The sequence below is a fragment of the Erpetoichthys calabaricus genome, chromosome 3 (assembly GCF_900747795.2).
Source record: "Erpetoichthys calabaricus chromosome 3, fErpCal1.3, whole genome shotgun sequence".
Taxonomy (NCBI): domain Eukaryota; kingdom Metazoa; phylum Chordata; class Cladistia; order Polypteriformes; family Polypteridae; genus Erpetoichthys; species Erpetoichthys calabaricus.
In genome coordinates this window covers 46887738-46913861 of record NC_041396.2, presented here as the reverse complement: position 1 = coordinate 46913861, position 26124 = coordinate 46887738, and the positions used below count along the sequence as shown (strand labels likewise).

Here is a 26124-nt window from a genome sequence, read left to right as displayed (position 1 = left end):
ATACAGAAACGTCTACCAATACTGACACACAACCATAATGCAAGCTGCCTATGGTCAAATAACATGGGCCTCCAAGTGAGAATAACACTAAGAGCCTGCAAAACATCTGCTTTCAGTGCCACTTATAGCAGTATTATATTTTAAGGACAGAAGACAGAATCAAAGCTGAAGTAGCATTCAAACAATTGAGACAATATATCTGAAAATGTTAAAAGAAGACGTATATCAATTCACAAACGGAAACTAGTTAAAAACAAATGTTTTTGTTTCCATTCATTTAAATCTAAATCATATCTGTAGTGCACCTTTATAAATAGTTACTGATATCATATGCTGTAAATAACAGTTCTAAGATTTTAAAATGAAAGAATGAAAGGCTTTTCATAAGAGTTTCTGTTAATCTAAATAAAAAAAACAAATAGCACTTACCCAGGATTCATAGTAATAAAAACTCCACAGGAATTATTCAAACGAACATCATGCCCTTCAAAAGTAAACCTAGAATTAAAAAACAGTTACAAAGTCAGCTTCATATCAATTAATCAAACATTATTTTATGTAGTACAATTAACTCCATGAAACTTCATAAGATTGTATAGTCCAAATATGCCATTAAGATACAAAGCAAGCTGTACAATAAAAATATATAGAGAAAGTACAAAACTTGCACGGCTGCCAAATGCAAAGAACAGTTTGGAAATGTAGATGGTGGATTTAAACGTATGTGTGACCACATTGTTAAACATATACAGTACATCTATCAATAAAACTTCAAAGAGAGAAAAAATATAATTAGAAATAACAGCCTATTGTTAAATAGCTTATACAAAATAATTTAGGTAACACTTAGTTTAGGTACTGCAAAAATGCATTCATGACACATACCCTGTTATGTAACAAGGCCTTAGCAAAGGCTTTTCTTGGTGTCATTGTGGTACAGTGGGTCTGCGGCTCAGGAAATAAATGATCAATTGGCCGGCTCATTTTTGGTGGGTGCGCACTCGCACAGCTGCGGGGAGTTAGTGGAGTAATTGGGGCGAGATGCACCTGCAAGTGAAGGTGCAGTCATTCTCACTTGGTTCATTGGCTTCCTGTGATATGCAACTGAGACGCTGCCCCCACAGAGCCTTATAAGAACGAAACAGCATGAGAATTTGAAGGGAAGGAAAAAAGGCAGATCGAGAAGTAGAGAAAAAGATCAAGAGGAAACAAAAGGAGGTTCAAAGATGGAGAGAGGAAAAGCAAGAGGTGGAGATCCGGTGCAAGTGAGCACAAGGAAGGTCCAGTAGGCAGACAGCCACGAGGAAGTCCCTTGGAGCACATGAACGGCACGTGGGGGCTGATGGCCACTCCAACTGAGCAACCTGGGTAGCTGGAGTGGCTGCAACGCTGCTCAGTTGTAGCAAATCGCTGCAGAGAGGCAGCGTGGCTGTAGGGGAAGGGGAGGCTGAGAAAGGCATTCAGTGGGTGGTGCCATGGATACAAGGACAAAAGCCTGGCAGAGGGAGTGGGAGGCTTGATGTGGTGACCTGCCTGGAGCCAGAGGGGGCCAGATGGGCCAGAGCCTAGGATTAGCGCTGGAGGTGGCTGAACTGCCGGATAGTCGCTTCCTTGGCTGTAAGGACCCACATTGGACTAAGTCAAAGAGACAGCCAGGTTTTAAAGGACTGCACCGGGGCTCAGGATTTTAAGGACAGTTTCCTGCCCCATGTTTTTAAACTCATTTTAATGGGATATTTATTTGATTGTATTTTAACCTCCAAAGAGACAGCTTTTTATGGAGTATTTGACTATTTTATACTACACTCTTTGGATTTTTTGTTGGATTTTCTTAATAAAAGCACTGTTCACTTTTATACCATCCCCTTGCTTTGTGTGTGTGTTTGTCCTCACGTTATCGACGGTGGTGGGCTTAAGATGCTCCTGGTGGCACCTGGTAGCATGGAGCCGACCTGAACTGTCACAGTCATTAACACTTACAAAACACCAGTGAAGTGGTTATTCATTTGTGTGAATGTGGCATTTGATATGCTAGTAAAATTACTTATGAATATGAATGATTCACCAGCCATATATTGAAGTATCAAGAGAAACATGTCTCATTTAAGACACTTCTGGCCATTCCAAGTGATGTTATTTTAGTAGGCCACATTCTAAAGATGAGTAACCACTTTACTGATGCTTTATAAATGTTAGTAGATAGATAGATAGATAGATAGATAGATAGATAGATAGATAGATAGATAGATAGATAGATAGATAGATAGATAGATAGATAGATAGATAGATAGATACTTTATTAATCAAGGGGAAATTCTAATTTTTAGTAACACCAACAGAAGCCTTTGTTATGATATTCTTACATAAGAGTAAATGAGTAATAGATGCATTATTTGCAGTACCTGAACAAAAGTGTTACCATAATTTATCTACCCACTTATTGTTTTACTTTCTTCGGTAGCGCTGCTGCCTCGCAGTTAGGAGACCAGGGGTTCGCCTCCCAGGTCCTCCCCGCGTGGAGTTTCCATGTTCTCCCCATGTCTGCGTGGGTTTCCACCAGGTGCTCTGGTTTCCTCCCACAGTCCAAAGACATGCAGTTTAGGTGCATTGGTGATCCTAAATTGTCCCTAGTGTGTGCTTGGTGTGTGGATGTATGCGTGTGCTATGCAGTGGGCAGGCGCCCTGCCCGGTGTTTGTTTCCTGCCTTGCACCCTGTGTAAAATGTAAATTTTATAAATTAAACGTAAATCATATAGTAGATAGTACCTTGTAACCTGGTTATCTTTTGCTACCTTGATAGCCTGAATCTGTGATGCAATCACTGAAAGAACTTCCACATCAATTCTGTTGAATTCGTCGAAGCAACACCAGGCTCCAGATTGTATAATACCAGAGAAAAGCTTTCCCATCATCTGCAAAGAGCATCATTATTGTTTAATATAATAGAGTAAGTCTGAAATTAGAAAACTTTGCCTACAACTAAATTAAAGTTGTGAATTATTCCCTTTAATATAACAAAGTATAAAATGCTAACAACTGCTGTTATAAATAAATCATGTTGATTCAGTTTAGTGTTTTATATTCCAGTTTTTAAACTAGCCAACTTAGCAGCACTAATACACAAAGGGCATGACACTTCTGTATCTTTGGTTTTGTAGCAATGACAGCTCAAAGGAATCAAAGAGTAAATGTTGGCTAGAATATTAAGGCATTCAGCATATACATACTGTAAATCAAAGCTAAATAGTGTTAATATTGAGACTACTGGGTTGTCCTAAAGTCACACTAAAATCCATAATGAATTTAATCATACAAAACTTATGATCAAAATAAGCTATTATTTTTTTCTACCACCAATAACACAAATACATATCAAGTAGGTGAAGTTTGTAGAACATTTAACTGAATTCATCTATAACACTACGTAACAATATTAAAATCAATGCAAACTACAGGAAAATTATTATACATTTTTGTAATGGACAGTATCAAACTAATACTTTACATTTGTCTTACATGAAATTCACATTTATTTAATCAGTGATGTAACATAATTAATGCAGGGCCAGCAAAATATGTAGTTTACATTTCGCAGGGTGCTTGTTTATTCCTGTTTTCTTAAATGTAAACACTGGAGAACATTGGAAAACAAGCAGGTAATTAAAGCTGCCATTTATTGGAGCCCACCCTAACAGAACAGCATGCAATCCAGGTATGAGCCCTGTGTGAAGTGCCACTTCATTAGAGAGCACACCAAAGAAAGCCAAGTCTGACCTGACACTTAACCTTGCATGCTTGTCAAAGGGATGTGGCATGAAATCAAAAGACTCACGTGAAGAGAAGGCATAAATATGTATAGGAAGTACTCTGTTGTTGAAACTTCAAGGAGATGGCGACTATGTGGGTTGCAAAAAACATTTTTCAGGTTATGCCAACATAAAACCTTTGTAAGAGTATTTTTGTATGGATTTACCCACTCCAGATATCTGTAAAACGTTCCTCTTAAGAATGGTTAATAATAATAACTGTATGTAAAATCTTACCTTATAATCTATACTTTCAGAACAGTTAAAGACAATGCATTGCTTTCCAAGAGCCTAAAAACAAAGATAATACAAAAAAGGGGCACACAGACTTAATGCTAAAATTGAGCATATTTTTAACATGACATTAGAAGCAACAGTTTTAAAGATATTAAATGTATACTGTTATTTTATCTTAATATACAGTACAACATCACTTTTAAAAGTTATAAAAAGAAAAAAAAGAAAAAATCAAAGACCGACTGAGTGGCTACTTAATTACAGCCTGGCATTTCATTTGTTTTCAGAATGACCTGAGCTACACAGGGTAGTAAAACTGTGGCACAGGAGTGCGGGCCTATGAAGACTCCACTGTGTCCCATAGTTGAGGCAAAACTGCTGGTAGTGGTGTAGTCAGAATAATTTGATTCATTTCTTGCCACAGATGCTCAAAGTGATTGAAATGTGATCATTAGGTCGCCACTACATTAAGCGCCAGACTGTATGTTACCTGAAATCATTCCAGGCCTTTTTTTTTAGATTTGCATCAAAGAGACGAATCCTATTAAAAACATTCACTTACTGATGGGTACACTGCTGCCATTAAGGGATGGACCTGATTGGCAAGCACAGTAATATTCTGAGAATTCTAATATTCAAAAGGCCTATTGTGTTATGATTATGCTTCTTTTTGTGTAATTTTATGTGTTTTGTTCCCATTTGGAAGATTTGCACTTTATATTCTAATAATGAATATTTTTTCCCATCTTATTTTTGTTGTCCTGTGACGTCATTTTATTTTTTTGTTTAAGACTGCCATCTCATTCTTATCTGGAACATCTGGAATTGCTTGATGCATGACTTCATATTTGCAATGGTACATAAGTCAGCATCTTACAATCCCTGGTTGTCCATGATTACGGATACTTCTAAACATGTCTTGTGTGTTTTTTTTTTTAGTTTTACGGTTTTGATCCTTAGGTTCTGATCTTTTTTACTACAATGTAGTTTAGTGTTTTGAGTCAGATGTGTTGATTACTTGATCTCCTGGTTTAGACCTTTGCCTTTATATATATATATATATACAGTAATCCCTCCTCCATCGCGGGGGTTGCGTTCCAGAGCCACCCGCGAAATAAGAAAATCCGCGAAGTAGAAACCATATGTTTATATGGTTATTTTTATATTGTCATGCTTGGGTCACAGATTTGCGCAGAAACACAGGAGGTTGTAGAGAGACAGGAACGTTATTCAAACACTGCAAACAAACATTTGTCTCTTTTTCAAAAGTTTAAACTGTGCTCCATGACAAGACAGAGATGACAGTTCTGTCTCACAATTAAAAGAATGCAAACATATCTTCCTCTTCAAAGGAAACAGAGAGGAAAGCAAACAAATCAATAGGGCTGTTTTTCTTTTAAGTATGCGAAGCACCGCTGGTACAAAGCTGTTGAAGGCGGCAGCTCACACCCCCTCCGTCAGGAGCAGGGAGAGAGAGAGAGAGAGAGAGAGAGACAGAGAAAAACAAAGTCAAAAATCAATAAGTGCCCTTTGAGCTTTTAAGTATGCGAAGCACCGTGCAGCATGTCGCTTCATGAAGCAGCTGCACACAGAAGGTAGCAACGTGAAGATAATCTTTCAGCATTTTTAGACGAGCGTCCGTATTGTCTAGGTGTGCGAACAGCCCCCCTGCTCACACCCCCTACGTCAGGATCAGAGAAAGTCAGCGCAAGAGAGAGAGAGAGAAAGTAAGTTGGGTAGCTTCTCAGCCATCTGCCAATGAAATCAACTGGGCAAACCAACTGAGGAAGCATGTACCAGAAATTAAAAGACCCATTGTCCTCAGAAATCCGCGAACCAGCAAAAAATCAGCGATATATATTTAAATATGCTTACATATAAAATCCGCGATAGAGTGAAGCCGCGAAAGGCGAAGCGCGATATAGCAAGGGATCACTGTATATATAAACACGTGTTGCATACTCTTTGCATTATTTGACAGTAAAACTATTTTCAACCATTCAATGATCTGCTTCTCGCAACTGAAAGAGGGCACCATGGCGGATGTTAGCAGACTTGCTGACCAACCACAAGCGTTACCTGGTAGGTAACCACCCATACAATCAGATTGTGATTCAGACTACGATTGCCATGAATATATATATATATATATCCATCCATCCATCCATTATCCAGCCTGCTATATCCTAACACAGGGTCATGGGGGTCTGCTGGAGCCAATCCCAGCCAACACAGGGCGCAAGGCAGGAACAAACCCCAGGCAGGGCACCAGCCCACCGCAGGGCACACATACACACACACCCACACAAACACCCACACACTAGGGACAATTTAGAATCGCCAATGCACCTAACCTGCATATCTTTGGATTGTGGGAGGAAATCGGAGCACCAGGAGGAAACCCACACAGACACAGGGAGAACATGCAAACTCCACGCAGGGAGGACCCAGGAAGCGAACCCAGGTCTCCTAACTGTGAGGCAGCAGCGACACCACTGCACCACCGTGCCGCCTATATATATATATATATGACATAGATAAATATAGATATGACATCTCCTGTGGAGAGATTTACAAAACTTGTGTCTGCACAAAAAGGGGCTTAAAGTGTGTGAATGCAGCTTTCCATGAAAACACTGGGATTAATAAAAGAGAACTTGATGGGAGAACGTGCGTATATTTACAGCAAATCTAACCCATCTGCATACAACATTTCAGATAAATTGGAAAATGATCAAAACTCTTGATCAAATAGGGAAATGGATCCAAAATGGCTAAGTGACGACTCATGCATATAATAATTTATATCATTTTATGATGTGCATTGATGTGATGAACATATAACCCCTCAAAAGTAATAATTATGTTTTACACACTGTATTTTACTTCCCTTTTAAAGAGGGTCAATACTGCATATTTGCACTGAATAACCTTTTAGGTTTTTCATTAATTTATATCGGATACCTGTTATCACTTTCTCAGGGAACTGGCCAACACATATTATATATATTATATATTATATTTAAGTCAATTTCAGCTTCATCATGCCTGCTGTGCTGGAAGCCATTAACTGACTGGTGAGGCGCTACATCCAGTTTTCATATGGTGTGGGTGTATATGCATAAAACATTACATGTTTTTTCCAAAATAAAAAGGCAATAAAACAGAAGTATTCGGTTCTGGTAATGTAATCGTATCATTTTACTGCACTTATATTGCAATAATGGCATCAAACGAGGATGAAACTGCTTTTGTTTGCTGTAAGCAGTTACATTCCATTAATGCACAAGCCAGGATAAGACAGACAAACGTGATAGCTTGGTGGCCTCGGTCAACCTGAGATTAATTTTTCTTTTGAGGTCAAGAGTCTTTGACAGATGTGATGGTGCTACATTTTGTGGCTGGCTTGTTGTTAAGGTAAATGGCTGAACCCTCAGTTTTTCATATGGTTTGTACTATTCATTATAACATCAATCATGTCATTACATGTGCCAGATAATAGTACAGTAGCTACCCTTTTTGATGCTGGCATCTTATGCCTTTCACCAACCACAAGAACGCAGAGGAGTGGCGAAATATTCTCACTTTAAATAAGACAGAACATGGTTAGTATTTGGTTACTGTCTTGCTTTATTAAGACATGTCACTGTGATCTTTGGTTTCAGTCGTCACCAGAACACATGGTATACATTTGGCTGAATCACCACTGTTTCTTATTCCTCAGTGGATAAACAACTGATATGTTGCAGCCAGGGTTTATTCCCTGGCTTATGTTTATTTTGGTTTAGTTTTTGTAGTTTTTGAATTATTTGTATGTCACTTCTGTTAGGCTTTCCTATGATTTAGGAATTATAGAACATGACTTTAAATTTGCACCCACTACTTGGGCTCTTTGGATGGTAGCCCAAGAGGTTGGGGCCACCCTGATGTCACTGCTGCTGAGACATCCCTTTGGCTCGATATTGAGTCAGCATAGAGGATCACAGTAGTGGTGTGCAGAGTTCATAGTGGAGTCTTTTATAAATACAGTATTGATTTTTGTTTGGATTTACTGGCCTTGTGAATGTTTTTGTTTGGTTTATTAGATTTCTGCTGTTGGATTGGATATTGGGATTTGTTAGCTTGACACTGACTTTTAGGTGACTCGTTTTTTACTCTTTTGAGCCTTTTTGATATATTTTTTAATTTTGTTGTTTATAAAGATTTTTGGTGAAACATACCTCTGTAATTCAAAAAGTAACGATTTCTCTCCATTGTAAGGCATTTGTGGTATTTCTTGAGTCTTTTTTAACATTTAAAGCCAGTTTCCAGATTTTGGGTCTGTGTAGGCCGCAGCCAATAGGTTGAAGTTGTTACGTAATCTAATCGTGCATGCAGCTAACAAGGCTACTAAAATAAAGCTGTAAATGCACTGTTTACTTAATATTTAGCTATCAAAACATCTCTATAATTGTATATAAAGTAAGTCTGCACTAAGCTTGATGCACAACATTAATCGGTTAAAACACACTTGTACAACGACAGATGTTAATGTTTTATAAATGTATTTTATGTTTAAAATGAATGAAGGAACTATACCTTTGCTAGGTCTTTTACTGTCTCTGTTTTCCCAGTTCCAGCCGGCCCTGCAGGTGAACCTCCCAAATGTAAATGCAATGCCCCAGTTAGAGTTAGCCAGCAGCGATCAGTAAGTGGTGTTATCACCAGTCTAGGCGTACAGCCTAAATACTCAAATCCATATGTAAATGAAGCATGGGCTTGAATGACATAACATGTAGAATCCTGTTCATTCCATTCATAGCGCAGCTGCCTAATGCAAAAGGAAAGAAGAGACAAAAACTTGAACTTTGATTGGCAGATTACACATATACTGTAAATATAACTACTGTATGTCAAAATGACAGTTCTATTAAAGAATGAGACAAGGTAGACAGTGTGGTAGAGTAGCTACGAGACTGACTGTTAAACCTCAGGGCTGCCAGTTCAAATCTCCACTCTGTCCCACTGCGCATGAATTAGCAAATCACTTAATTTCCAAGTTCTCCAAATGAAAAAAAAAAATATTTGAAAACAATTGTAAATCATTCTGATCTTAGAACTCTCCTCTGATAAAGGTGTCAGCCATGTGCTATGTATGGGTAATCAATAAAATAGCTACATATATATATATATATATATATATATATATATATATATATATATATATATACAGTTGATTCCTCTTAATTGGGACACATTAGAACTAGGACATTTTGTCCCAATTAAGTGGCTGCCCCAATTAAGCGAATTCCACATAAAATTAAACAATAAATAATTTTCTTTCAATATTTTGATAAAATTATTGAACCCAAATATAAATGATAAGAAAATAATATAAGCTGTGAAGAAAAAATAATAATAAATTCTAAAGTAAAATAATTAGGTATGTACATACAATTTAATGCTGCAAAAATGCATCAAGTGTAGTCTGTCTTTTGTTTTTGTAAGTTTGTACTTTGTCCTTTGCAGTTTGTCTTTTCTGTAATGCCCATTCCTCACGCAGTTGATTTTCTTGTTGTAAGAGACGCACTATGGTATATTTTGGTACACCAGTTATCTCAGTGAGCCTACGATGGCTTGTATTAAATGGCTGGCTTTTAACTTTATCCAGCAAAGCAATTTTACTTGAAAGTGTAAAATAATTTTTTGCCATCTTGGCAAGGGTTATAATTTTATAAATAAAACTAGCTATGTGCACCCAACTATGTTGCGCGTGTTAAAGTTGTCTGTGAAGGGCTCCCTGTTTAAACGCGGCTGCCAGTCGTGAACTGGGCCCTTTGTCGCACAGCATTATGATTTTTTATAAGGGAAACAAAATTACAAAACAAAACCCTTGGACATTGATTCAATAGGAACGGCCTACTTGGAATCACTGTCCGAATAGTAATTATGTAGTGGTGGAGGAGCATTTATGCTTGTCTCCATTCACAGTCCGTCTCGTTTTCATGACGCTGTCGTTTCCTCTCACGATCTCTTCTCAACCTTTCTCCAATCTCGCAGGTTGCTTTGTGGCAATCCAAAGAGTAAGGAAGAACCAATGCTTCTTTCTTGAACTCCAAACGCCGACTGATGGAAAATCACAGAAGTGTGTCCGACTTATATACTGTGAGTGCCAACTCCAAGAAGTGGGTGAACATTCGATTTGGACGAAGTGCTGCCAACGACGGTCGATAGAAACACAAAAAACCACAGTCTCGACAACGAAGCAGGTGTCGACGCCAGATCTAAACGCAAAGAGTGGTATCGACAGTGTTTGTAAACAAAAGTAACAACCAACGCAGTGTCGGGGAACATGAATTTGCGGATAAACAAAGATCAAGATCCAAATGAAGATTATATATAAAGATTAGTTAATTTAAAGCACAACCATTTGTTTAGTTTGAATGTCTGTGTTTTGAGGTGTGACTGGAGTACTACAGTCTTCAGTAGTATAAGCCTGGAGGAGATTCTTAATGCAATGCTATGTTTTAGCTGTCTCTCTACTGCCATCTAGTGCTTCTTCTTCTAATTCATTCGCGGACAAACAAAGATCAAGATCCAAATGAAGATTATATATAGAGATTGACAAAAAAAAAAGTTTACTTATACGTTATACATACACGCGAGATGATGTAGGGGTAACTGAATATGGTGCGGTAGTGGTGACTGTAGACTATTAAGCAGACATGTGCTACTCCACTCTAAGATTGTACTATCTAAACTTACCAGTGCTTCTTCGACGGGCGACGATAGATGACTGACTTGCAGCACGCGTCTGCAACTGTCCCAATTAAGCGGAATGTTGTCCCAATTAAGCGTTTAAATTATGTATTAGTTTATTATTTTGGTTTTCATTCCTTGAGATTTGGACCAAATAAGCGGCTGCCCCAATTAACCGGTGGCCCAATTAAGCGGAATCGACTGTGTATATATATATATATATATATATATATATATATATATATAGAGAGAGAGAGAGAGAGAGAGAGAGAGATAAAATCCTAAGCCTAAAAGTGCAACGATTTTGTGCAACGATTTTATGTGACCTTTTTATGTCACTTTTTTGTCACACTTTTAAACCTATATATATATGTTTGGTATCATTCTTTTCAGAATTTATTGAACTTTAATGTGATGTTGTTAGATTTTCAGATTCTTATTCCGTTTTTAAATTATAAAGTAAAATATCAGGAAAATCATGGGGCAGCCTACTAGGCCGCAACTAGGGGTTGGGCAGCGAAGGCGCCGAGGGGCTTGTACATTACGCTTTCTCCAACAGAGCGGCTCAGCTGCAGGATAGATAGGGGCCCAGTGCCTGCCCCCGGGTTTGGTGAGCAAAGCGAGCAGTGGGCGGAGCCTCCTAGTGTGTATATAGTGTAAATATATATATATATATATATATATATATATATATTTCTACATTATTTGTATTTTGTTACATTGCTTAAATTTATTTTTTATTATGCAGTACATTCTTGCTTTTTTGCATTATTATGCTGTATCAGTCTATGAGAAATCATTTTTAAGATTCTTCCATTAGAAACACTAAGAACATTTTCCCTTTCCAGAGAAGGGCCTTTTTTAAACACTGATTGGTTTATTGTAAGAAAACAACATCATTAGTCAAAAGTTTTAAAAAAATGTTGCCACAACATGGCACTTGAACTCCATGTAGCCACTGGACCCTGGACACACCTCAAGCATGTTCCTGTTTAACCTTGGAGCTTTTAACTTGTGGCCCTACATAACCATCCACCCTTCAGTCATCTGCCCACTCTGACAGCACCTGGTAAAGATAATGGCTGGATCACAGAGAGCACCACAGCTAGCTGCTGCAAACATCTCAGTTGACTTCATAATGGGATTTTCCCTGCAGATTGGATGTTGAACGATTCATAAGCTAAGCATAATATTATTATTTTTGTCATGATTGTTTTTTTTTGTTGTGGTTGCTGTTATTTTTCGCCCAGTGTATCTTTAACACAGTAACATAGTCAGAACACTGAACCTGCTCCATCTGTAGAACTAATGCTCCATGCTGGACACACTGTTTTACTCATAAGGCATGCTGCTGTTGTATTATCTTACTTAGTTCACAAATGAACTGTAGTACCACAATATTAAAAATAGCACAAAGAAAATCAAGATACATCAGACACCTCCAGGTCTAAATACAGAAGTACATTAAAAAGAAAAACTCAACAAAAGCCAAACAGATCAAATCCAAAATGCTAATCAAATTAATTGTAAAAAACTATGTGAAAGTCCAGAATCCCTAAGCGATTATAAAGAATCTTGAACAACAAGAAAGTCTGTGACGCTGACTGTTATACTGCTGCAGGGATGATGTCACAGGCCCTGACCTTCAGCAGTCACAAGTTAGCCAAAAGGGATTGTTTTCAACAATCAAGACAATAAAATAATTGTGCCCAAAAAGGCAAAAATAAGGTTGCGGGAAATACAACAATAAAAGGGAACAATATCTTTAAAGACCAAAATTAAGCTAAAAAACGTATAGAACTGGACACTGCACCTAGAAAAAAATCCTAACAAGTACAGGAATTAAACACAAAGGAAACTCTGCCCACATTCTTATTATCCAACTTTATTATATTACCTTTTCCATTCAAAGTCTTCAGCTTTGATAATGTTATTTTTAATCAAATCCATTAGCACATCTCTACAGTGAATGTAGATTGTAAGCAAGGCCTCCAGTGTAGTTTGTTGGTTAAAAGTGAGGAACTCTAAGGCGAGCTCAGCAAGTTCATCAAGATGATCCAGCAGATCCTGGTTTATTTTCTTCATACATTTAGCAGGATTTCCGTCACCAAAGCAGAGCTGGCAGTCTTTGTTAAACATTACTTGGCTCTGAATGAAAGGTAAAGCACATCAGTTTTAATGTCATGCAGCAGTTTTATAGTCATGTGTCAGTTTGGGTTTCTAAAAGGTGCCTCGCTCAGGTAAGTCAGATCTTCTATACTTAAGTCATTACCTTACAGTAGACAAAATCAAATTACACCACTCACAAATTTAACTGAAATCCACCTTGAAATTTAGTAAAACATAAAATGGCTTTATTCATAGGTATGGAATTAAATACAACATTTAAAACAACATTATTATACTAAATAATTAATTTATATAATTAAACTATTAAGAAGATGACATTATTTTAAACAAAAGGCTGAAAGAATAGTGTTCAGACAAATACTTAATTTCTAGCTCTGTCCTTGTTTCATTTTAATCTACTATGTATATTAAATGATTTGCCATAATTTACATATATTCCAAATAAATGAGCAACTGGAACAATGATTAGGATTACTGGATGTATATGCTTCAATGTAGATTGATATACTGTATTGAAAATGGAAAGCTTTTATTCAAGATATTTAAATGAAGGAAACAGCTTTCTGACAAGTAAGCATTTATTCTGGGTGAAAAGTGTAAAAAAGTATAAAAAGAGGGATTGTCATCAGGAAGGCATGTTTTCTTGATAAGAACACCATTGTTCTATGGCATTATAAATGTTTACTTAACCTTCTCCCTGAGGCTTTAGGAAATTCTGTCAAGTGCTGATTTAGGTTGAGCAGGGTAACTGATTGCACAAGCATGCTGTGTTATAATATGCACCATTTCTGATTCACTTTACAAGATGGTGCTTTGATATTGAAGCAGTGACATCAGAAGAAATTGTGAATTTCCCCTTGGGATTAATAAAGTATCTATCTATCTATCTATCTATCTATCTATCTATCTATCTATCTATCTATCTATCTATCTATCTATCTATCTATCTATCTATCTATCTATCTATCTATCTATCTATCTATCTATCTATCTATCTATCTATCTATCTATCTATCTATCTATCTATCTAGAAGAGTGGGTTTAGTTTGTATGAGCTTGAAATATCAAAGGCGGGGGCATTTAGATTCTACTAGCCATTCTCCCATGTAGAAAACCTAGACTGGAAATCAAGTGGCCCCAGGTTTCCCTTAAAATCAAGTCTGATACAGAGGCTTACTCTTTGCCATTTTTCAATCCTGAGAAGAGTAGAACAGGCCATGCTGTCTGTTTCTGTCACTCCTTTCAAAGGCCATGTAGGACTAATAAACAGACAAGAGAGACACCTGGTAGTAAGCATATGGATGCAAGATGAACTGCTGCTTAGGATATTTTTGTCACACTCGTTTTACTTTGGTTATTATTTTGGGCAGATTATCTATAATACATAAATAAATGTGTACCTTTCTCTCCTGCCTTTTTTAGTGCTCTGACTTTTTGCCTGAGGTCAAAGATATTAAAGGTAGTGGAACATATCAGGGCTATCAAAAGGATTTGGGACATTTTTGTTCAGGTCTACACAATAAAGAGTATAAAGGGGAGAGTAGACAATGCTATATGTAATGCAATTAGATCATCTTTAGTCTTTTTATAGAAAGAAAAATAAAGTGTTTAAATGATGTATACTTTTATTTTTTAAGTCAAGTCAAGTCAAGTTGGGGAGCATGCACTGGTACAGTGCATTGCTGCACCCACTACACGATGAAACAACTCAGGATCCCGGTTTGCAACCCTCCAGGCAGACACTCGGTCCAGTCCCACCTTCCGGAAATGACCCTCTATCTGCCGCAGCCAGGTGTTACGTGGGAGACCCCTTGGCCTGGTCCAGCCACATTTGGGTCCCCAACAATGAGGATCTCATGGCTGTAGTGCCATAACTGACGCTCTCTCACAATGCATGTAATGTGCCTCATTCGAGACTCCATGAGCAACCGTTCAATCGACACAAAGTCAAACCAATGGTACCCAAGGATTCTCTGAAGAGACACAGTACCAAAGGAGTCCAGTCTTTGTCTCAGGTCACTGGATAGCGTCCATGTCTTGCAACCATATAGCAAGCACAGGAAGCACCAGGACTCTAAAGACTTGGACCTTCATCTTTTTGCATAGATATCGGGAGCACCACACACCCCTTTCCAGTGACCTAATGACCCTCCCAATCCGTCGACTGACTTCATAGGAAGATTCACCAGAGACATGAATGTCACTGCCAAGGTAAGTAAACCTCTCTACAAGGTTGACATTCTCTCCACAGACAGACACACTGCTAATGGCTGTGCCCAACAGGTCATTAAAGGACTAGATCTTGGTTTTTATCCAGGACACTCGCAAGCACAGACTCCTCGCTCAGTCTCTTGAGCACCCCAATCAGAGCCTCCATTGACTCCGCAAAGATCACAGCATCGTCAGCAAAGTCAAGATCCATGAATCTTTTTTCACTAACAGATGCCCCACAGCCACTGGACCCCATGACCTTGCCCAAAACCAAGTCCATACAAGCATTGAACAGAGTAGGAGCAAGAACACACCTCTGACGAACCACAGAATCAACTGGGAAAAACGCAGAGGTCCTACTTCCACTCTGCACAGCACTACAGTACCAGTGTACAGTACAGGACAGCCATGGTATCCAGCAACCTCGATGGGATCCTGCGAACCCTCAGGATGTCCCACAGGGCAACTCCATCAACTGAGTCGAATGCTTTGCGAAGATCGACAAAGGCTGCAAAGAAACTTTACCCAGCACCGAGAGCAGTGCTATCCCCCTGTAGTTGCTGCAATCCATGTGATCACCCTTTCCTTTCCAGATAGGGACGACAAGTTCTGTTTTCCAGTCAGCTGGGATGATGCCAGTCTCCCAAATGGAAGCAAACATTGCTTGCAATGCCAGGAGGACAGCCTTACCACCAGCCTGGAGAAGTTCCCTGGATACTACAGATCCCTGCAGCCTTTCCCCCCTCAGCTTGTTCACCACCTGTGCAATCTCAGTGAGATTGGGTGGTTCACACCTAATTGGAGGATCAGCCTCAAGAACCGTGGACCCAGACATATCCAACATCTTAACCGGAGGATCAGCTTTGAACAACTGCTCAAAGTAGCCAGCCCAGCAGGTCACAACTGCAGTGTCATCCGTAAGGACTGTTCCATCAGCTACCCAGACTGTGACTCTCCGAGGAACAGATTCAGATGTGCATAATGCTTCGATTTCTCTGTAAGCAGGACATGGGTTGTTAGACCACAGATGGTGTGTCACTTGCTCACAGATTCCTCTAACCAACGCCTCTTTATCTGCCCTCAGAGCCCTCGCAGCCGTCCCTCTCAGTTCCCGGAACAGACTAGAGTTGCCATTGAGCCGTGCGTTGCAACTCCTCTCGATGATATCCAGGGTGCCCTGTGAGATGAAACACCTCTTTCTGGGATAGATTTTAAGAAATTTATAAAAAAAACACACATATCCAAACACTTCATATTTTGTTAAACATGTTAAAACATCAAATGATCTTTTTAATTGATATGGATATATTTTTTTAATTTTTACTATTTTTCTACCATGCTACCACTTGACAATGTAGGCCCAATTTATATTCACAGAAGGCAATATTTAAAAATAATCATCTATGAATTTAATTAACTTCAAAATCAAGTTTACACCATGTACAAAAGTACAATGGTATATCATGTGATATGCAAAAATATTAACAATTTCATAACCTTCAGTTAATTTTGCATATAATAATAATCAATTAATAATTGATACATTTTTATTAAAGAAAATCTCATTTTGCTTACCACAATAAGAACAATTTGGCTGGGATGTGCAAGCACCCACTTTTTAAATTCCGTTGTACTCCATTCTGTTAATCCAGTTTTCAAATGCCTAGATTGCAAGGTGACAAATTTGTGATACTGCTTAATAACCAGATTCAGAAAAAGGTTAAAATTGCATATAACAATTAATGAAGAATGTCAAACATAAATTATATATTTTTTTTCTACTGCCTTAAGTTTCTACAAAAAAGTGGAGAGAACTTTCAACAGAATAATATGTTTAACTTAGTTACTAGAACATTACAACAATTTTTAGGAAAACAGGTCATTCAGCCCAACAAAGCTAGTAAATCCTATTATCCTAATCAAAGATTATCAAACACAAAAGTAGTAAAGCAATATAAAAATGTGTTATATCAAAAGCATACAAATATTTAATCGTAATATCTTAAGGGGACTGAATAGGGTTCAGAAATTACAAAAATTGTTAAATATACTTCATTTGACAAAGTCACCCTTTGTCTAGATTGTTTGTGAGAATAGTGTTAAGCATCCATGATGTTCTGCCTCAAGATCATGGTGCATTTATTAGTGTGGCCCTATGTCGGTCGTGCCCTAGTGGTGACTACAAATACAGAATATACCTGTGGCTATATGGAGCACAGTATAGTCACTAAAATCCTTTTCTTTAATGACAAGCCAGACTGCACATACACTACACATTTATACATTTCTGTGTTTATTTTCCATTTATAAACACTGAGAAGCTCTTTTGCATTCATATAAATAAATACGGAAAATATTGAAAAAAAATCCATACATTTATTTTATGTAGGACTTACTACTGCAATGTGTTAGCTGTACAGTAATCCCTCGCTACTTCGCGGTTCACTTTTCGCGGATTCACGACTTCGCGGGTTTTTAAATACAAGTGATTGCCCGCCTATCGCGGAAGTTATGTTCCAGACCCATCAGCAACAGGAGAAAATCCGTGATATAGAAAGACCATATAAATAAACATTTTTATAGTTTAAGCCTTAAAATACCCATTCCACATGCTTTAAACACATGTAAACTTATAAAACACACTTTGTTAACACATATGATATGTGGATGTCAGGCTAAGGATATGAGTAACATCTCACTATTATAAAACATTTTAACTTCACGCAAGACAAGACAGTGAGACAGGAAAATAGGTGATGTACAGGCTTTTAAATTATTGACACGCAGAGCGACAAGCAGCACAAAGCCAGCACAAAGTCCACTTCTCCTTAGCGTTCATTCAGCTCCCCACCCCCTTGACAATGCGAAGTGGCAGGAGCGTACTGCACCTCCGGGGAGGGGGGTTTGAGCGAACATGTGTTCAGCCCTCACACACCCCCACTCCTCCTCCTTCTTCCGAATGCGCAGAGCGACAAGCAGGCATTTTGGCAGAAGCAGCACAAAGTCCATTTCTGCTCAGCGTGAGTTCAGCTGCCCCCCTTCACAAAGCAAGTGCAGACACATCGACGTCTGATCGCTACGTGCAGTGTGCAGTGTTGGTCTGCTGTGTTTAAGAATGCAGAAAGTGTTTAAGAGCATAGGAAGTGTTTATAAGAGCGTGGGAAAGGTTACAAGAGAGTGAGAAAGGTTTATAAGAGTGTGGAAGGGTTTATAAAGCCTTAAAATATGTATAAATAATAAAATAAATATAGGTCACTACTTCGCGGATTTTCACCTATCGCGGTGGGGCTCTGGAACGTAATCCCCGCGATAGGTGAGGGATTACTGTATTCACTGTTCTTTAAACAGCTTCAGTTATTTCAAAATACTACTACAAAAATCATTACAAGAACTAGAAAGAACAACCACATAACTCTTGTTCATAAGTCTTCAAAACAGCTTCCAGGTAACATTAGGTATAATTTAAAAATCTTCTTTCTTACATATAAAGCCTTAAATGTCCTAGATCTTACTTAGCTATTTGAATGTATCATTACATGCAAACCATGATGCGCATTAGGATCTCAAGATACTAATCTCCTAAAGATGAAACAATAGTGGAAGGTCGAGCTAAAGGGCTACAAAGCTGTGGGTTGATCTGCCTGCTTGTGTAACAGATGTTCTGCAGATGTCCCTTCAGTTTCAGCTTTGAGATTCTGACTCACCACTTTAGTCTGGCATTCCCTGATGAGTGCTTCTGATTCCATCTCTGTTTGATAGCTCTTATATTTAACAATAATTATAAACCATTACTAACGCTCATCCATTCTGTTCTGTTCTTGGCTTACTGCTTTGGTACTTGGTGCCACTGCTCAACAATCAAGCTGTTTTCTGGCCCATGGGAAAGACACCACAGATACTGAGAATCTTAAAATCCAAGGATGAATGGATTTTGTCTTTATATTAGAGTACCCAGCACATGTCCAGGAGGTGGTGTGCATCCAGTTGTCTTAGGCCCCTCAAACTGTGACTGCATCTGATATTGTCAATGAATTTGTGTTATAATTGACTACATACTCTCCAGCATTTTTTATTCCCCCAGCAATGTTGCTGACTGGATTTATTGTTTCCTTTTGCTCAAATTGTCAACTGGCCATATCTCAGCAATAATATTAAAGAACATACACTATACTGCTAGGATCCTTTTATGTTATTCAGTTTGAAACTGCATTGTTTATTGTGTTTAAATTAATCAGTACATTTATATGTATTTTTTTTAATTTGGAAGTGTGTACTTGTATTTTAGCTGTGAACTTGTTACAGCACTTGGAATCAGCACTCAATGAGAAACACCATACAAAAATAATTGAACCTGAACCGTGTTAGAGAAGAGCACACTATACTCATCTTCAGCTTGCAGGTCACAATTGTTGAATTCATGTTTTCTAAATTTTTCCACCTTCCTGGTTCCACTGTTGGCACACACTCTCCTTCACATAGACAATGCTGCCACTGCGGTGAAAGGCAGGTGTGTGACATACAACATTGATGGAAAGGACATCTGAAAGCCATGCATGGACAGCACAGCAGAGCCTTATAACTTGTGTGACATCTGAACTTTATATTCCCTCTTATGAGATATCACAAGTTGGTATAAATAGTTTTCTTTCATAAATGATTATAATTAAATATGTGAAATACAGCAGCAAGGAATAATACGAAAATGTCACCAGTTAAAAGTGTGCCTGGTTATAGTAAGTCATATTTCTAAAATGTAATCACTTCAGTGTTAATATAAACATTCCATTAAACTTCTATAATTTACTTAATTACAAAATGAAGAGTAAAAGCAGTATATAAAATTTTGGTTATAGCATTTAACACATTATAGTATTTGTTACACTAATAATGAATTCATTCATTATGGTTGACTTGCTTTGGCTCCTTCTAATTTAAAATTATTTTGTATACAGCCTTTTAGACATGAAATAAAAATCCAACTGTAATAAATAATATATTGGCAAATTTTTTGCGTATTTTCTAAAACCTCACCTTTTTACTGTGTCAAACATTGCAGTTTCCACATTTCCTAACCACTGCTCCACAGGACCGCGAGCTCGGATATTCCTAGAACAGACATTAAAGATTTTGTGATATTTAGAATATATTTTCATACTTGCCACGTAATGAGACAGTTACTTTTGCTATGCACAGCAAGTGAAAAAATATTTTTTTTGACAAAGCACAAAAAAGGTGAAATTAAGTGTTTAATGTTAGTATTTATAAGTGTCTTATTGTTACTCTTTAAATAGTAATAATGATATGATTCATATACTCATCTTATTTGAAAAATATTTTGACACAGCCATTGCCTGGCTGTTTTTTTCTGTTTACCCTTAAAACATTTGTAATAATAAAATTGTAAAAGAGTATATGGTACACGAAATACCTTTATCTCCAATTAAAGGTGCAACAAAAATGTGTAGCCCTATCCAGGCCCAGTGTGTGCCTTGTGTTATGGTGCTGTCAATAGTGCTGACCTTGATAATGTATTTTAAAAACGGATACATGGGTACAGTTTAAACACTTACTTTGGCAGAGAAAGCATTTCATTTTCAGCAGATCTTATCAGTGTAACTACTGGATGTGATCCAGACTGGTCTTTCACATCCAAGGAATTGATATTCTCAAAACATTTGGGTAAATAAGGCTACAAAGAAAGACAATAAACATGCAATGCTTTGAAAAAAATACCCATTTAAAAGTTCAAGAAAAAACTCAACAGTCCATGTATTATATTGTATATATCTATTCTCATATTTTAGGTGTATAGAGTCTATTATGCCATGAAAAGGAACACAAGGATTTGTTGATACATAAATTAAGATATGCAGGGAAAATTTAATTTTCTCATTGAATTTCTTATTCATGATAGGATGTTGGGACATGTCAGTAAGTAAGTGCTGTTATTAGCATATTACCATATTTTCACAGTCCTCATTGGTGAAAATTTATTTACGAATGCTTCAATGTATTTATTTATTCTCATATCCCATGTATTCCAATAAAGGGCCACATATCCAAGCAGAATTGTCAACGCCAGAAGTGACACAGTCAACACTCATGAACAAGGCCACATTCAGCCAGACATTCTAGAATTGTCATTTAAGCCAGGGGTCGCCAACTCTGGTCCTGGAGGACCGCCGTGGCTGCAGGTTTTCTTTCTAATCCCTTTCTTAATTAGTGACCTGTTTTTGCTGCTAATTAACTTCTTTTGACCTAATTTTAATTGACTTGCTCTTGAAGACCCAGGACTCCTTAATTGTTTTTTTTCTTTAATTAGCAGCCAAACAATAATGAGATATAAAATGAGCCAAAACAACTGGTGTCCAAAGTACACTATCTGAAAATAAAGAAAGATGAAGGTCTTAGGAATGTCAGTCAGCTCAGGTCCCCAAAACATTTTAACAGGGCTCTTAGAAAGAGAAAATCAACAATTTCAGAAATGTCTGCTAATGAACCACGATGGCAGCAGCAAGCCACGAAACGACAAGAACTAGCACCTCATTAAGCAGCTGGTTGTAGTGAAATTGGCTGGAATTTGAAGCCCTGACTTAGTTGGTCTTCTGTTGGCAACTTCACTTCACATTTCATTTCTGGGTGCCATTTAAGGAAAGAAATTAATCAATTCAGAAGAACGATGAAGAAATTCAGGGAACAAAACTTAAAAAAGCAATTCAATTAAAATGAATTCACAAGAAGTTAATTAGCAGCTCAAACAGGGCACTCATTAAAAAAAGGGTTAGAATGAAAACCTGCAGCCATGGTGGTCCTCCAGGACTGGACTTGGCGACCCCTGATTTAAGCCAACTGCTGTTTTAGGATACATAATTTCAGTAGTTTCTATTTCTTAAAATTCTTTCAAACACATCAAAATAAGTGCTATTTTAATGGAAATAAGAGAAAACCTATTGACACCATCACAAAAATTATACTCATAGCTTGAAGTGGCACCAAATTACTGACTGTACTCTTTTTAATGGTTATAGAGTGACCTAGAATTGAGGGTAGGGACATGAGTTGGTCATCTGTGAAGCTTCGATTGTTGGGATACATCAACACTTGTTTGAAGGGCATGTCTGTGTGTTTGCTCCTTGTGAAGATTCGTGAAGGGGTTCCGGTGCTCAGCAGTACAATAAGAAAAGGTGCTTATACAGTGAAAGTCTGATTGTTGTTATACACTGACAGTCGATCGACAAAGAGCAGGAGGGTGGTAGCTCTGGAAAATTTGGAAAGAGGTTCTGGTACTCACTGGTAAGCTAAGGAAAGTTGCCAGTACTCTATGTTAAAACTGGAAGAGGTGCCGGTGCCCAATTTCAACACAGAGTACCAGCACCTTTCCCTAGCGTACAAACACCTTTTTGTGAATGTTCAAGTGACCACCCACACTTTTATTTCGACTGTCAGGGTATCACAACTATTGGAGTTTCATTGTACTGGCAGTGAGCACCGGCACATGTTCACTAATTTTCAAAGAGGACCAACCCCCAGGCCTTTGACTGAATGTTAGTGTATTTGGACAATCAAAGTTTCACTGCACTGGCATTCACCAGAAACTCCACCACACTGTATTGAAATAGAGCCAGTATTCTGTTTTTCACAATTTGCAAATCTGTTATGGTTTGATATCTTTTACTGGGATGGTTCCAGCTTTGTGCCCACTGCTGCAAGAATAAGCTCTAACACCCTGTAACTTATTTTTTACCATATAGACTGATCAGTTTAATTTAAATGTAGGATTTACTGATTGTATTAAGATTAAAAAACTTTTACTCTTTCATGTTAAAAAAAACTAACATTAAAAACTGTAAAATCATCACACTTTTTTTGCGTTTTTGTGGTTAATTTAAATGCATAATACTGAATATGATTACCTGAATAGCATTTGGGTTTTTACTCTGGGCCAAAACATTGAATAGATCATCATTGCTGAGAAAATAAAACCGTGGAAAAACCATTCTTTTCATTTCAAGGTAATCCTAGATGATAAAAAAGCAAACAAACAAACAAAGAAACAAAAAAGACAACAGCAACACAGTTACACAGATTAATGAATTACTGCTGAACAGTAATAACAATGCCAGGTTATCACAGGATCAGGACACCACGTAATATGAAGCATCAGAAAAATTACACAGATTGACTTCAAAGCAATTCTGAGTCAAAGCTCTGATGTAGAAAAACTTTACAAAATTACCAAACACAGATTAAATGAGAGGTGGAAATCAATGAGGAACTTATTATTCTTAGAGTTTGCATCTTCTGCTTTAATTGCTGACTGAAGATCATCTCTTAAAACACAATTAAACGTGTTTAGGTTTAGGAGGATTTCTAACCTAAGCAATGTGTTTTTAGTCATGGGAAACAAACATTTACAGTGTAGGAATTAAACTCTTATTTCATTCAAAATGTGTAATATTTTTATACTTTTAGTAGCAAAGAACATTAGACGTTGCAATTAATGTCTATTTATTATGTTAAAAAATAATAAAATTCAAAAAGTGGATAAGATCAGGATTGATGTTAACAATAATACAAAATATTTTTTCTGTGAGCAATTATGAAACGTATAATGCAAGCATTGTAGCTCATACCTCAAGACTCTTCTGTATTTTCTCAAGGTGCACATTGTTCGTCTGAAGCATTTCTAGAACTCCGGGAGCAGTTGTAGCTTTCAGTGCATTTGATTTATTTTCTGTTTTCTGCATCAGCTCCTTCCATACTTTATCTACTTGAGAAAACAACTGAGCTTCCTCAGGAAGTTGTCTATTAAAAGAAAATAAAAAAGAATTTAGGTAACTTAACTTAGCTGTGATGGGTAAGAATGTCAGTATTTTTTCAAAGACGAATTTCATATTGTATTTCTTTTCACTGAAATGAATAAATAAAGAAATAATTAAATACACAGATAAAGAAATAAGCAACAAAAACTTATTTTGGGACTCATTTAATTATTTATTCTCATATATTATGTTATTAATTAAATTTTGTCACATTTCACTTTCTTCTCTTTATGTAGTTATTTATTTATTGTATGGTCAATCAATATGTTTGGCCCCAAATATTTAAAAACATGCCCACCACTACCCACAAAAAATTAACTGACATGAAAAATGGGACAGGGCTTTTGTTAATTGACATTTTTGTGCCTAATATGGTGCTGTTGAAAACACTTTTTTGATTTAGTTTCTGTGCATGATGTACGCTGACTTTTTAAAAAACTTCATACCTGTAGAAATCTTTCTTTATAAAAACTGAAAAATGGCCCAATGGTTATCTATTTACATTCTTTATGATAAAATATCTCTACCTCTGAATATCTCCAGGTAAAAAAATCTGTTCCAGGTACAGCCATTTTTTCTGACACATTATCCATTCATCCAAAGTATGAGCAAAAAGATTCAGTTTGCGGTCCCATTCCTCTATCTGGTTCTGCAACATACAATTATACATTTAAAAAAAGGAATCACAACTGTTAGGCATCCTTAACCATTTTTTTTAAATGTGCCATCAAGATTTGCTTTATTTATGATTTTATTACATAAATAAACTGAATGTTGAACTATAATTTTGCACAATATTATTTTGCTGACACATTGATTCAATTATCTTACAAATCATAAATAAACAGAAACATTGCTTATTGTTTCTAAAATACAACCGTTGACAAGCTTTGTAAGTTGCTTATTCAGTAAGTTAAGTTCAAGTTATTTTTGTTATAATCACTGGGCAAAATTCAGGGTCTCGAAGCTGGGTGCATGGAAATAATGACCATGGGTCTCATCTATAACTCATTTGGTAGAATTCACACTAAAATATTGCATACAGACAAAAGTAGAAATGTGTGTACACACAAAAAAATTCAGAAACATGAAACTGTGCACAAGCAAAGTTCTATGCACTTTCACTTTATAAATCCCAATCAATGAAAATTTTAATGCAAGTGCATGCGCCTACAGCCCCACCCCAACTCCTCCCAAAATTTTGCCTATTTGAATATGTAAATAAATATAAACAGCCCCTTCTGAACAGTGGTTTGTTAAAAGACAATGGCCAAAGCATCTCAGCAAATGATAAAATGGAGGTCCTGCATAGTGAAGCAGATTCAAGGAAAACATACTATTTGGTGGCTTAAGCAGTGGTATAAGTACTTTAATCTCGAAATGTCGACTTTAAACTCGTACTTTATTTTGTCATTATTGTAGAATATCATAAACTTACTCTAAAAATTGATGTTTAATTAACTAGAGTTTTTCAAACCCCATCGTAACTAAAGTTGTACTTTAAATGCTTCATATTCTAAGTGTTCCCCAACCCAGTCATTAATCGGTATGTGCTTCTTAAACATGCTTTCTCTTCTGCCGACAGGAGCACGCAGGCACCGATTACCACACAGAATATATTACGTTCATGATATTATAGCTCTCTGAACATTTTAGAATACTAAGATGTATACTTGATAACATTTTCATGATGACATGTATTAAAGAATATATTAAACTTGTTATTAAACAGCAGTGATGCTGCTGCTTTGCATTAAGGGGGTCATGTCCTGGGTGTAACCTGCCTGGAGTTTATATGTGTTCCTGGTTGTTTTCCTTGGCATGTTTCAGTTTCCTTCCAAAGTCATGCAGAATAGGAGATTTGGTCATGCTAAGTTGATGCTACTAGTGCATTGTGTGCTGAAATTCATCCTGCGATGAGCTAGTGCCCGGTCCAAGGATTGGTCTTGACCTGGATGGATGAATTGATGGAATAATTCAACATGTATAACAAATATTTTTTAATGTTTCTTAAATTTCACTGGGGAGAACTAATGGGAGAGCAACACCATAAAAATCACATGTGTTGTGATGTAAGATTTTGCGTATAGCTTGATAAATATTTTGTATGTCTTTATTTGTAATTTAGGCAAAGCAATGTAATTTAGTGTTACATTAGTGAGTGTTTACCCCCCCCCCCC

General features: G+C 37.1%; 1 protein-coding gene across 1 annotated transcript in view; it reads right to left on the bottom strand.

Moving 5' to 3' along the window:
* The window catches only part of LOC114649281 (dynein axonemal heavy chain 6-like), a 217343-nt gene that overhangs the window by 161395 nt on the left and 29824 nt on the right, over positions 1-26124 (bottom strand). The window contains exons 14-24 of the mRNA XM_051924685.1: positions 24472-24593; positions 23756-23927; positions 23036-23140; positions 20693-20811; positions 20154-20228; positions 16698-16785; positions 12679-12929; positions 8622-8853; positions 4044-4097; positions 2767-2912; positions 430-498 (exon numbers count right to left, since the gene is read on the bottom strand). Coding sequence (XP_051780645.1) covers positions 430-498; positions 2767-2912; positions 4044-4097; positions 8622-8853; positions 12679-12929; positions 16698-16785; positions 20154-20228; positions 20693-20811; positions 23036-23140; positions 23756-23927; positions 24472-24593 — 1433 coding nt within the window. The remainder of the gene's footprint in view (positions 1-429; positions 499-2766; positions 2913-4043; positions 4098-8621; positions 8854-12678; positions 12930-16697; positions 16786-20153; positions 20229-20692; positions 20812-23035; positions 23141-23755; positions 23928-24471; positions 24594-26124) is intronic.